The following is a 13,054-nucleotide window of genomic DNA, read 5'->3' on the forward strand; positions in this document are numbered from 1 at the left end:
CCTCCCTTTATACAGTCATATTCAGTTTATTGACTTCACACCAAGTGTGTCCATTAAATTACATTGCATTCCTGTAATTGCAAAATGAATCACTGCAGTTTCTCTGTGTCAACACTGTGTGGGGGCTCTATAAGGAGTAACTACATGACTTATGATCCTGACTCTCCCCACTGAGCAAGATACATGGCCTGTTTAGAGCATCTCCATATCCTGAACCCTTCCAAGGACCTGAATAAATACTCCGTGTCTCACAGGACCATAAATCTAGACTTATTTTGTCGAGATCTATTGTCTGACACTCCCTAAAGTGTGTCTCCTCGCTGCGGGAGGATCCATCATGATAAGTAGCTGCGTGGTGTTGTAATGGCTGAATTGATGAGTACTAATTGGCATCAAGAGACTGCCAGTAATGGACTTTAACGACAGCGTTTCACTTAGGAAAAATGTCATGTGTTGAGCTGCAGCCCATGAATTGATGCTAATGACTTTGGCTTTGCATTGTGATTCAACCATAAATTCGTTTTTTTTATATATAATATTGAAAACCTCTTTTAAAGGTCAGTTTCCATGTATTTACTGCCTGTTTTTCTTGAAAATGTCATGATGTGTGAGTAATTGCTAAGTGTCAGTAAATGGGCAAATATTCAACAATGTTGAGATACAGTTTAGGACCGGCAATTATAAAGAAAAGAAAATTAGGAGCAGTATAAATTGATTCACACAAGGTCATGCAAACGTAGTCGAAAAAAGAAGATTTCAGTCCTGATTGATTTGTTGAACACTTTTAATGTGAATCAGCAGTAGAACATAACTTAATACAGCTCCAGCATGGCATTAGGTGACAGAACAGTAAACAAGTGAGGCTGATTTTGCTCGTGTGCAGGCAGGCAATTTGATCCAGTGCGCAAATGGCCGACTCCGCCATTAACGATAAAAACAATACATTGGCCATTGCTGCAATAATTGTGACCATAATAGTGTAACAAATGGGGTTTTCATTTCATTATAAAAACATACAGAACCTTAAATAATCATACTATGATTTCTTTAGCTGATCATTCTCTGAATCCACCTATTTATCGTCATCTTTAACCACTTCGCCCATAATTAGTGTGTAATGCATCTTGACTGCTTTTTGTCCAATAAACATACTGCTTTAGACAGAGGTAGGTTCCGAGGCAGCAGACACTGATGAAGGGACACATATTCAGTTTTTGTTCACCCTCATAAAATTAATAGAGCATAAGAATATCCTTGTGGTCCAGTGGGAGCTGATGCTTTTGAACATTGTCCATTCAGTCTGCTGAACGTCCCAGAGAATTGTCAGATGCTGAGGTCATTGTCTGTGACTGGACACTTAGTTTTATTTCACTCAAGCATAATCAAAACAAGTCTTGTTTCCTATGATGTCACTAAAAGGCAGTATATGAACTATTGGTGCAATCATAAAATTATGATCGTTCTGTGTTTTACAAATTGTCCCAAGCTATTGCACACATACTGTTGAGACAAAATGTGTTTTCCTAAATAAGTTTTTCAGGCATTTTTATGTCTGTATTTGATAGTTGAGAGGTGACAGGAAATGAAGAGCGAGTGAGGCAGGAGATGACATGTATCAAAGGTGCCCAGCTGGAAGAACCGTAACCAGGTCCCCCAAATAAATTATTAAGATTTTAGTTTTACAAACGTGTGATGTAATGCATTCCAGTACATTGCACAACGTTGTAATTGCTTTTTATGTGAGTTCGATGAAATGTCCAGGTATTTCTATTTATTGGTTGTTTTTTTTAAACACCTAAAACTGTACTAAAATCATTTTTGCATGTAAAAAAAGATGGGTGAACTTTTTTGAGTGGCCATTATTTTCTGTACAGTGCCATAATAACATTAACCCAATAATGGTACACACTTGCCACTGAGTGAGCATGTGTTTATATGTGTGTGCTCTCTGTATGCTGACTCATCATGTTCTGATCCCTGGTGGCCTCTCTCCTGTCAGTGACCACCCACACACACACACTGACACACACACACACATACACGTGCGCACGCACGCACGACGCGAGGCTCATAGGCTGCTGAGGTGTAGGGGCAGGCTCCCTCGGGGCCAGCAGAGGACTCAGTCAGTGAGTGAGTGTCAGCTGCCATGCCAGCAGCAGTTTGTGCTGAGAGAACAGTGTAGAGGAGGAGAAATGTCTCCGCTCATCCATCAGCTTGCAGCAGCCTCCGCACCACTGTGGCCTGCTTGTCCACACATACAAACCGTAACACCACACTGAACAATGCTGGGTGGGATATACTCACAGATAGTGTATGGAGTCCAGTCTCTATGAAGCCCATGAATGCACCTCCCTGGAGCATCGGTTACCACAAATAAGTTCCCAGCCTGTGGGAAACACTGCTACATTACATTTAATTCAATTTTTTTTTTCCATTCAATTTTATTTATAGTGTCAAATCATAACATAAGTTATCTCAGCACACTTTACAGATCCAGTATGTCTAGGCCACACTCTAACATTTACATTGCATTTGGTACCAGAACCAGTCTTTGGAAGTTGGTTAAATTTCAACTTGAACTGGGCTTTAGCAATTGATGTGTGCCCGGAATTCCTGAGTGTGAAGATGTAAGCATATATTGTGTACAGTATGCTGTGGAATTATTTACTTAGCTAATGTGAATTTAAAAGGAAGTGCTATGATACTGCAGAAGATTGTGATGTATTATTCCAATTTTAATAGAAAACTATGAATTTTGTATTAGAAAACAAGACTGAGTCATGCCAAAAGCTCTTTGAGGCTTTACTTTAATGGTGCTTTGCGCTAAATGCTTACCGTGGCATAGCCAGCGTATTAGTCTGGAACCTGTAAGTTTCCGTCCATATCTGATAGAACATAACCTATATATCTGTAGACTGATGTGAAATACTATCTTTTTTAAGTTAAGAGCTTTCAATTGACAGCCAGTGGAATAATAAGTAATAATACAATACATGTACAATGAAACAACATCAGTATATGATCTTAATTTGATTAATTTGACTAATAACAGGCGCATATTGGCAAAATATATCATTAGGCTAACGCGCAGTTCTCACAGGTGCAGTTATTAACCTTAGTCTGTCAGTCTGTGCTCAGTCATTGTTTTCCCAAACCCTCTTACAGACAAGTTCATTGTTTGACACACCTGCGGAGTAATGCTGACGCAGCGGGCCACAGAGCCGTCGCCGAACCCCTCCAGATCTCAGAGTGAGAGAGGAGTTTGCCACAATGTTGTGTCAGATACACACCACCTCGAGCTGCATTCTTTTAACCAGCATTTTCCTTGGAAGTGGTTGAATTGAGCTCCACCAGGGAGATCATGTTAGCGCAAGTCAGATGTGGGAGTGTGTGCTGTAGGGAGAGGAGCGCTGCTGCCAGGAACCAGAGGAAACAGGAGCTAGGTGAGGGAGTCGGATGACTGCTGAAGCGGAGAGCATGAAGACACGGTGGCTGGGCTGACGTGGCTCTGCAGCATTAACATCCTGATGACTGCTTTCAAATAGCCTATTCAGCATCTTTTTTGTTTTTCCCTTTCATGACCAGACTCATGGTTCTCTCATTTTCCCGCTGACGAGACTTCCAAACATCGACAGAAAGAATTTCAACTGTGGAAAATACCAACCAAAATTATGTTGGGGACGGTGTCGTAACCACTGAAGGGAACGCTGATGGAATTTTTTTAAAAACTGGCCTCTTTACTCCACACACAGATACTGATGGTGAAAAAATAAATACTAATGCAAATAAGCAAAGTGCAGCATTTGGACGGCTCATGTAGGCATGTGACATTTATTGTACCAATGGAAAGTATCAATTTAACTGGTATTTAGCCCCACCACTGTACTAGTCAGCAATACTTCGCAAGTGGATGAAGTCCTAACTTGTGTGCTAGGGTATATATAATGGATGCACTTTAAAAATGTTTGTGTGAATAAAATGATAGTACATAATATTAACAGAAAAAAAAGAAAGGAATATATTATCTTGACAAACCGGTCTAAGGCCTGCATGTAACACCACTTGTTAAAACTGAACAAACATCTATTTTCCATCGTGTCGCTCAGTTGTGTCCTTGGCCACAGCTCGCCATGATGTAATCAGGTGGTTTCTTCCCAAGCTGTCAGTGTGTGTCTGTTCAAAATAAAAGGGCATCTGGCTTTGTTGTACATCACCGCAGCCTCTTGTGTAACGGAGAAGTTTCCATCTTTACCTTATGCCTCGTCCACTGACGACAGACGGGGATCTTATCTCTGCTCGGGCCGGAAGACCTTTACCTGGTTATCGCAGCAGGACAATGGTGCTATATTGAGAAAGCGATAAACATGAGATTGCTTATCTGTTATCGAGCTTGTGGCACATGAAGGGGATGAATTAGTTATGCGCATTATGTGTTTTGACATTTGAAACCAGGATGGTAAATGGATGCGATTGATACTACCATAGAGACGGAGTGTGTTTGTTGGGTTGTGTCTTGTACAGGCCTGATCAGTGTGAGGATCAACACTGACTAATGGCTAGACTAATATTCTGTGCCTGCTGCTTCTCACAACAGACACCTTAAACCAAAAACAACATTAGCAGTTTCTTTTTATTCTCAACACTCAGTGTACACCGGTGGACAACACCACACAACCATCACGTGAACAGTGTTTTACTTTGAATTAGAGCCCGACTGATATATCGGCGGGCCAATATTAGGCATTTTCAAACTATCGGTATCAGCATTTATGATGGCCAATAAATGAATATTTAAAAAATAAAATAAAAACGGACGAAACACCCTTCAACCATGATATGAGTGTTGGCGTCACTTAGTTTGTCCACCAGAGGGCGCTCTACAACGTCCCTGTTGGCAACACTTGTTATTGTGTTTTTGTTCAAAGGATTTTAAGTTTCATATCTTAAGTTTGCCTTTTTATTCATTTTATTTATCAGAACTTTAATATATTTTGATGTTCCTCTCTTCTGTTGTGACAATAAAACAAACAACATTATCATATTATTTTAGTGAGGACTCATAAATAACTACAAATAACTAATGTTAGGGAAATCTGTTTTGTTTTGTTACGCGTTTCTAGATTTAAAAAAATATATATATATATCGGCCGTCATATCGGAATATCTGATTTTTTAATCACCAAATATTTGTATCGATATTTGGCCTTAAAAATCCTTTATTGGTCGGGCTCTACTTTGAATAATAGTGAATCATGGCGAGAATTCTCCAGCAACGCCTGAGGGAAATATGTGGCTCTTTACCTGCTAAATGCTTCACTATGTTAACCAGCTAGTGTCTGCCTTTTTCTATCAGAGTTTTTTCGGAGCTTTTTCACTGCCTGCTGCAGCCGTAATCAAAGTTGATGAGAGTGGTGAGGGCGAATTTTCGCCTCACGTTACTCGCAGCTACTGTAGTGTTTTTTGGAGTATCTTGCAACCCGTGGATATTCACCCTTACGTTACTCACTTTACGATGTTAGTGCTACTGCTAACTTGGTTTGTAGTAAAGTACAACCGATAGCTGGAATCAAGTAACATTCATATTTTCAGCACTTACCATGTACTCCTGTGGCTTCGCTCATTTTTCTCAAGGCCCTCTTCTTTTTTGGTTCTGTCTCTGTGCAGTACCTGAGTCATAGAGCTTGGGGTGCCCACAGACAACGACAGTAAGATTATCCTACATTTTCGGTGACGTCAGGTGAATCTCAATGCTGATCGTCTTTCGCTACACAGCATCATGCACATTTTTCAAGTTGAAACTTTGCAACTTGGGCAGACACTTATTTGTGTCTTAGAATTGCCTTTGTATGTAACCATGTCTGCAAATTCACTTTGCGTTTGGTCTGAACACACCCTAACAACCACAAATGCAAGTGTATGTGATCAACCTGATAGTGTTGAGATGATAACAGTGAGATCACAATCCACCTGAAAACCCTAAAATGAGTCATAGACTGTATCGACTGGAACATTTGCCAACAAACATCTATCAAACTGAATAACCTTTAACTAGAAGATTTGGTCTGTCATCACTTTGTTTACTGTGGGCTTAAATAGGTTCAGAAACCACATTTTTAGAAGCATCTTATCTCCTTAATTGGAAGTATTTCCTGAAGGAGCAGGATGTCTGGGCGAGGCACATCCGATAGTTCAACTGGATAAACTGATGGGATTTTTCGCGAGAGAAGAAGACAAACTTATTTGATGTTGGGGGTATTTTACTAATTAAAAAAGCCATTTACACTTCTGATGCAGCTTCCTGCTAACCAGAATGGAAAACCTATCTTTAGATTTTGAAAAGCAAATATAAATGTGTGCTTTAGTGCAACTAATGAATATCTCATTTTGGTGCAAAGTCCAAACTTCTATGATACTTAAAGATCTTGACTCCACTCAGTTTTCTATGTTGGCTGCAGTTTTTCTCATCTCAGTTAATCAACTCAAAGTTATGTAGTGACCAGGGACTCTGTGCTCTCGCGCTTAGTTTTTTCGTGTGATTGTGCTGATGACGGTGAACACATTGTTGTCTGAGTCAGCACATCCTCTTTGTGTTGTTGGTTCCTGTTTGAGCACTTTGCACTGCTTTCACCCCCGATGCTGTCAGAATGACTCTGATGCCTGTTCTTCAGCTTACTTACCTCTCTGCCCTATTATCACAGTCCTCTGTGTCTCTGTCCTTGGTTTTTGAATGATTGATCCTTGGTCAACTTAAAGGAATAGCTTGACATCTTAGACATTTTGATTATTTAGCTTTAGCCAGTAGTGTCCATCTTTTCATCTATCAGCAAGAAAGCACTATTTCCCAAAATGTCCAACTGTTAATGATGTACAGTCACCATTATCAGCTCAGTTGATCCCTGGAGCGATAGTGGGCCAAATTTTAAATTAGAGTTTCAAGATAAATGTACTCATACACTTTAAAACGAATCCCACAAAACTTGGTTAATTCCTTTACGCTGTCCTTAAAGGAAAAAGTAACTTACAAAAATGTAAGTTCTGTGGGTTATGTGAAAGCAAAATTAACACAAAGCATGTACATATGTGCTGTTTTCCAGGCTGTATGCTGTGTTTTGGCCAGTCAGCCTTCTTCCGCTTCAACCACCCTGAAGAAGCCTACAGGATGAAGAGCATGGTGCCCCAGGGAGGAAGTGTCTCCAGCAGGGACTACAGACTATGCCCAGGTACTGTATGATCATGCATGCTCATATTACACCCATTAGGTATTTTTACTGTATTTTCAGCCTGTTTTCACTCAGTCGTGCTGCTTTTAAAATCATGTATGGGTTTTCTTCTCCCACAAACATGGGCCCAGTGTGAAGAAAAACACACTGACCTTTTGTCACATGAATAATATAGCCTAAAAAGGCATTTTCCCTCCTGGAGTTCCAGTTTCAGCTTGGTCTGTGTGAATGAATGGGCCGGATTGTTTCAGCGTGCAACAGACGGGTGGTGAGGCGGAGCAGCAGGGCAGTGTATTTTACAGGTGGATGTTTGCACAGCAGTAAACCCCCGGCATTTTTCCTTTTTCGTAGCCTGGCAAAGGGGGGAGGAAGTGTAGAAGCCTTCTGGGACTATTCATTTGGTGGGCCAATACAGGGCTCTAATATTAGTATTTTATCATGCAATGCAATTAGATTGTCTTTGTTTTTATTTTGATTATTCGTTGTATTTTCAGACATGAGTTCCTGCTTTAAAGACTATACATTTCCACTACTCTTGCTGTAAAAGCTGTAAACCCACCTGAATGTATGTCTGATTTGGTTTCAATGACTTTTCCACTCTCACAAAATAAATATTATTTGTGAAATAGAAACTTGTCATCACTTTTTAGGCCCCAAAATGTTCATATTTGAACATAAGTGCATTCATTTAAAGCATGAATTGCCTAGCATGCCTGTTTGCAGCTCTCTTTCAACAGCATTGTTGACAGCACTAGCCTTTAAAATGCAGTACCCGTTAAACCCTGCAGCCCGAATGGTGCCCAGCTGGGACCTGGTGCTGGAGTTCACACCATGTATGTTTTATGAGCATCTCATTCCTCTGCGTCTCCAGGCAAAGTTTTCAGCTGCTTGCATGTGTGTGTATGTTCTGAGCGCTCTTCCTGACAGCCGCACGACTGTAAGTGTACCTTTTCTTGGCTAGCTCTACTACCAGGGATCTGTCATAGCATCTTGTTATTTCCACTGTTGACACTGTCTGCCACCAGGGGATAAGTATAGAACACAGGCATGCAGGGTGCAGTGGACCTCCTGATGCAGTAATGAAAGCCTTCCGTTGTTTAGAAACATATCATTTCCCTCAATTATGCATTCCTGAGTTTCATTCAGATGAAACCTGTTTATACCACTCCTACGATAATCTGGGCATATCTGTCATATCTACTTGGAAACACTGGGAAATTAGACTTATCTTCTCTGTGTATGAACTCTAGACTAGAGGCCAGAGCTATTATGGAGGGCAAACCTAGCTAAACTCAATTTTCTTTTTCATAAGGATACATTTTCCAGCTTTTCTGTACAAACTAAAACAATAATATCAATTTATAGTACACGTCTATCGAGGCTGAACCCTGCTAATATGCACTATTATGGTCAGTTGGTGCTTTAAGGCAGTAAAGCCTTACTCATTGCCCCCTTAAAATACCCGGGAGTACAAAAGCGTGTCACTGCGGTAGTAATATGGATGTATGAAGCGAACTGGATACCATATTACGTGAACATGTTCCAGTGAAAGTTGCTCACTGAGCAAAAAAGTGAAAAAAAATGGAAAAGAGGTTTTCAGCTTCCCCGGATTTGGCGTGTGGAGCATTCCCACAAGAGTCTTTCTCTGGCAGAGCCAACTGGCTACACACACATACACACACACACACACACACACACACACACACACACACATAATGGAACAAAGATAATGTAGTCTTTTTAATTTAATTGGACATAAAGTGTCAAATTTTGGCCCAGCTCTGTTCCTTGGGGCTTGGGCAGTACCCTATAAAAGTACAACTCCGTACCATTTCTTCCAATGTAATTTTTGTACCTCTATAATATTACTTACCACAATGTACCTATAAATAATGGTACAATTATTGGGGAGTGACAAACCAAAGCTTACCTGTATCTTGGTGGATTTTACTTCTCGTCTCACAATTTGAAATGACCAATGCCTAGTCTTGGCCAGGGGAGGATGTAGGGATGGAAGGGATAGTGGAGTAAGACAAGGCAGTAGGAGTCACTAGTAATTTAACAAAGACTCGATCCCTCATGGCTTCCCACCCTCTAACACTACCACACGTTCTATACCGGGAGTTGAACCTGGATCTCTGCAGGGATGGACAAGAACTTTTTCCTCTTTCCTTGAAACCTTGGTCAGTGAGCTGTCTTCACTCACTTTGGTAACTTTACCTTTTTTTTCATTCAGGTTATTGGTCCAAATACATATACATACATATCAGGGTTTATTGCCGTGCACCTCGCCTGAATAAAGAGCCTCTCCACTAACATCAAAATCAATTATCACATGTTTATGAAATATCATATTAGGCCTGTTAAACATAAGTTAAAACAAGCATACAGCACATAGAAACCACGTGTTATATTGAATTAGCGTGGCAAGCAGCACGTCCCAATCTCAGGAAAAAAGAAAACCTTCCGAATTTATTCCGAGTTGAGAAAGTTAGAGACACGCACAACCCAATCAATTCCAGTCAGATGTGATGTGAGAGAAAAAAGCTTACCGCTGCACTGCCGGTCAGACACTAGTTTTATGTTCGTATTGACCAGTTGAACTTGAATCATCAATGCTTTTGATCAGCTTTAAATACATTTAGTATGACACCGCAACACCGCAGTGCTACTGTATCTTTATGATGCAGGTCACATTCACCTGTCTGTTGTTCAGTTTTGACGAGCTTTGCCAGGTCAGTCATGGTCCACTAACCAGCTGTCTTTAGCCAGCCGTCTTTCAGCTACCATCTATTCACCGATTGGACATTTCCTGTGCCTCTTTGCCTGGCCAAGCAGACAGCTTTGTGGCTCTGAGCTGCTTACTTAAAGTGGCCGACGGCTGGCATTACAGTATCTTTTTCAGAGACTATTTATAAACCTCCAGTTCCATTCTACTGTCTGCCATCTCTGCACCCTCCCTCCCTGGGTTTCCCCTCCAGTCCCTTCTTGCACCCACCCACCGTCCCTCTATTTGTTAGCCTCGGTTTTTAATAAAAGGCCTTTATCTTCCTGTGATTTGGCTGCTGTACTGTTCTCTGTCACTGGCTGCTCGACAGTCCGCAAAAAGCAGCGCTAAAGGCACGGCTGAATGCTCGTGATGCAGTTATTATGGTTGCAGTATGGCACCACCACATGTTGAATCGCTGATGTTCAAATGTTTTTCTTTATTATGCAATTAAAACAAGGGTCCATCAATAAAAAAGGACTGGACAATTTTGGACAACAAACTGAGAATGTTTTTGCCATTGCAAGCAGGCTTCACCTCTTTCCTGCCCCTTCATTTCCATTTCCAAACCAGTTAAAACCCACATTTCCATCCCTACGGAAAATCTCTCTTTTCCTTTAATATTTCACTATATTAAATCAATGAGGTCTCTACTCAGTATTTATTATGGAAAGAGTTAGGGTTATTCACAATATATGTATGGTCAAATCTAAATATGTACATTTGCTCAACTTCTGTACGTAAGTATAAATTTGTACTTCCATCTCATGCTATGTCATACTGTACTTTTACTTCACACCACAATTATGAGGGAACTATTGTACTTTTAACTCCACTACATTTATGTGACCATTATAGTTACTTCTTGCATATTAACATTACAAAACACAAGATGTGTTTTTAAAATATGAGGAATTGCTATACATTCTAACTGTATATAACAGCATATACAATTGTTAAAAAAATAGCTCTACCTTGAACAACTACCACAGTAAAATGCTGATTACACAACACATAATGTATAGCTTTGTGAATACTTTTACTTCACCTTTCTTTACTTTTAATACTTTAGGTTTGTTTTTCTAAAACAATCTTTTTCCTTTATTTGAGACGTCACTTGTAATGGAGTATTTTTATATTACAGTATTGCTACTAATTACTTAAGGATCTGAAAACTTCATCCACCACTAGTTTTGAAATATGTTGTGATTGCCACAAAAGCTTGATTTCTTGCTGTTAAGTTCAAAGATGTATATGGTCAAATGAAACAACAATGGTTGTGGCTTAAGTTATCATTATGTGTATGCAACCTGGAGGCTTGAAAATCTTAGTTAATTTAAAGCAGTGATTCTCAAAGTGGGGTCCCTGGCACTCTGCCAAGGGGGCTGTGAAAAGTTTGTTAGATTTATTCATTTAAATGAACATGATATACAAAATTGTATTCATCTTTTTTTTTTTATTATTTTTTTTTTTTACAAAAGGCTTCATAGATCAACAAATATTAGAATTTTTAATATACCAGTGCATAGATTAGTCTTTGTCAATGCATGTTTTATATCTCTATAATAGGCTATTACTCTTGTTTTGTTCTTTTTACATAACTAAGACTATAGAAGTGTAAAAAAAAAAAAAGGCTACGTCAAATAGTTACAAGGGACATACATGAGGGGGTCCACCCAGTATATTCTCTATCTTGTAAGGGGTCTTTGGTTGGAAAAGGATTGAGAATCTCGGAATTTATAGGATTAACTTCCACTCTAAAATATTTTTTTCCCAATTTCGAAGTTGTTCCTGTTTAAGCTAATGTGTTGCTCTGGTAATCACACTTGCTTATAAGAAGCTGTCTTGCCATTGCCACTGTATGACAACAGTCTATCCATTTTAATTATGGTACAATATAATTCATCCAGTGCATTTACTTGTCCAGATGAACATTAATTGATGCTTCTATCCCCGGTCTCATGTAAACCTGAATCCGCGTTATAGAGACAATAACAACGAGAAGCTATAAAATCCACTGCCGTGACACTTTAAAACAGCGCTGTAAAACTCGCAGTAGTTCACATCACCCTGGAAAGGAAGAGCTATGTCAAGGTAGCCATGGCACTGGAAGCAAGACGAGTTTACCTTCCAAATAAAATAACATTGCTCATTTAAAGAAAACCAGTTCTTCTGAGCAATCTGGTCTCATGTTTGAATTAATGTGCGCCCTAAATGTATAAAGCCATTATAACAATAAGGACAGTGTTGGTATTTGACCTTTCGCAACCTTAGGAAACCTTGAGATGGACATACCTTGTAGTATACTTTGTGCTCGTATTACCGATTACAGCACATTTTAGCCTACACATTATTTTGCATGCGCACTTAAAGTAGGCTGTGGTTTTATTTTGAAGGCAGTGACCGGAAATGCGCTGTTACGTTTTAAGTAACTTGACACCAGTGGTACGGGAGGCAGCAGCGGTGCCTAGCACCCCAACCCCCGGCTGAAATATCACCTCGGTGGTGAATTTCTGATCTCCCTCGGTGTGTGTGGAGCCAGGCACAGCTCCGTCAGACCCGGTATGTAGGAAGTGTGTGTCATATCAGGTGAACTGCACTGAAACTGACCGGGTCGCAGTTTTATTCCTTCATGTGAGTAACCCTACTGCTTAATGCCTGAGCTTTGGGCAAGACAAGTGATACGAACCGGTCACACGCCAAACTCCATGAAAAATCTGTCGATTTTATGTTCACTTGCTTTTATGGAAAGGTGCACACAGCGTAGGACATAATGACATACTTAATGCGATTCATTGGAATTCAATTCTCCATTCAGCATACAGATTATCAATAAATATGTCCTTCATTCGGAAAAACAATCGCATTTTTGTTTTTGCTTGGTTCACAACACCAGAATGTGCTCTGATTAGGGGATATTTAGGGAATGTCAGCTGAACCCAGCGTATGTTTAAGCAACTCAAGCTTATTGACGATGTAATTGAAGCCGAATTGTAGAGGTCTCCACATGTAAGACAATGTCTTAAGCCATAGTATATCGGACACGGCCGTTTTACAGGCAGGTAAG

At 40.0% G+C, this 13,054-nt stretch overlaps 1 protein-coding gene across 4 annotated transcripts in view; it reads left to right on the top strand.

Moving 5' to 3' along the window:
- phldb1b (pleckstrin homology-like domain, family B, member 1b) overlaps positions 1-13,054 on the top strand; it is an 89,865-nt gene that overhangs the window by 25,385 nt on the left and 51,426 nt on the right. For all 4 annotated transcript variants that reach the window (XM_028572976.1, XM_028572977.1, XM_028572978.1 and 1 more), the window contains exon 5: positions 7,095-7,220. In XM_028572976.1, coding sequence (XP_028428777.1) covers positions 7,095-7,220 — 126 coding nt within the window. The remainder of the gene's footprint in view (positions 1-7,094; positions 7,221-13,054) is intronic.

This window comes from Perca flavescens, chromosome 3, assembly GCF_004354835.1.
Source record: "Perca flavescens isolate YP-PL-M2 chromosome 3, PFLA_1.0, whole genome shotgun sequence".
NCBI lineage: Eukaryota > Metazoa > Chordata > Actinopteri > Perciformes > Percidae > Perca > Perca flavescens.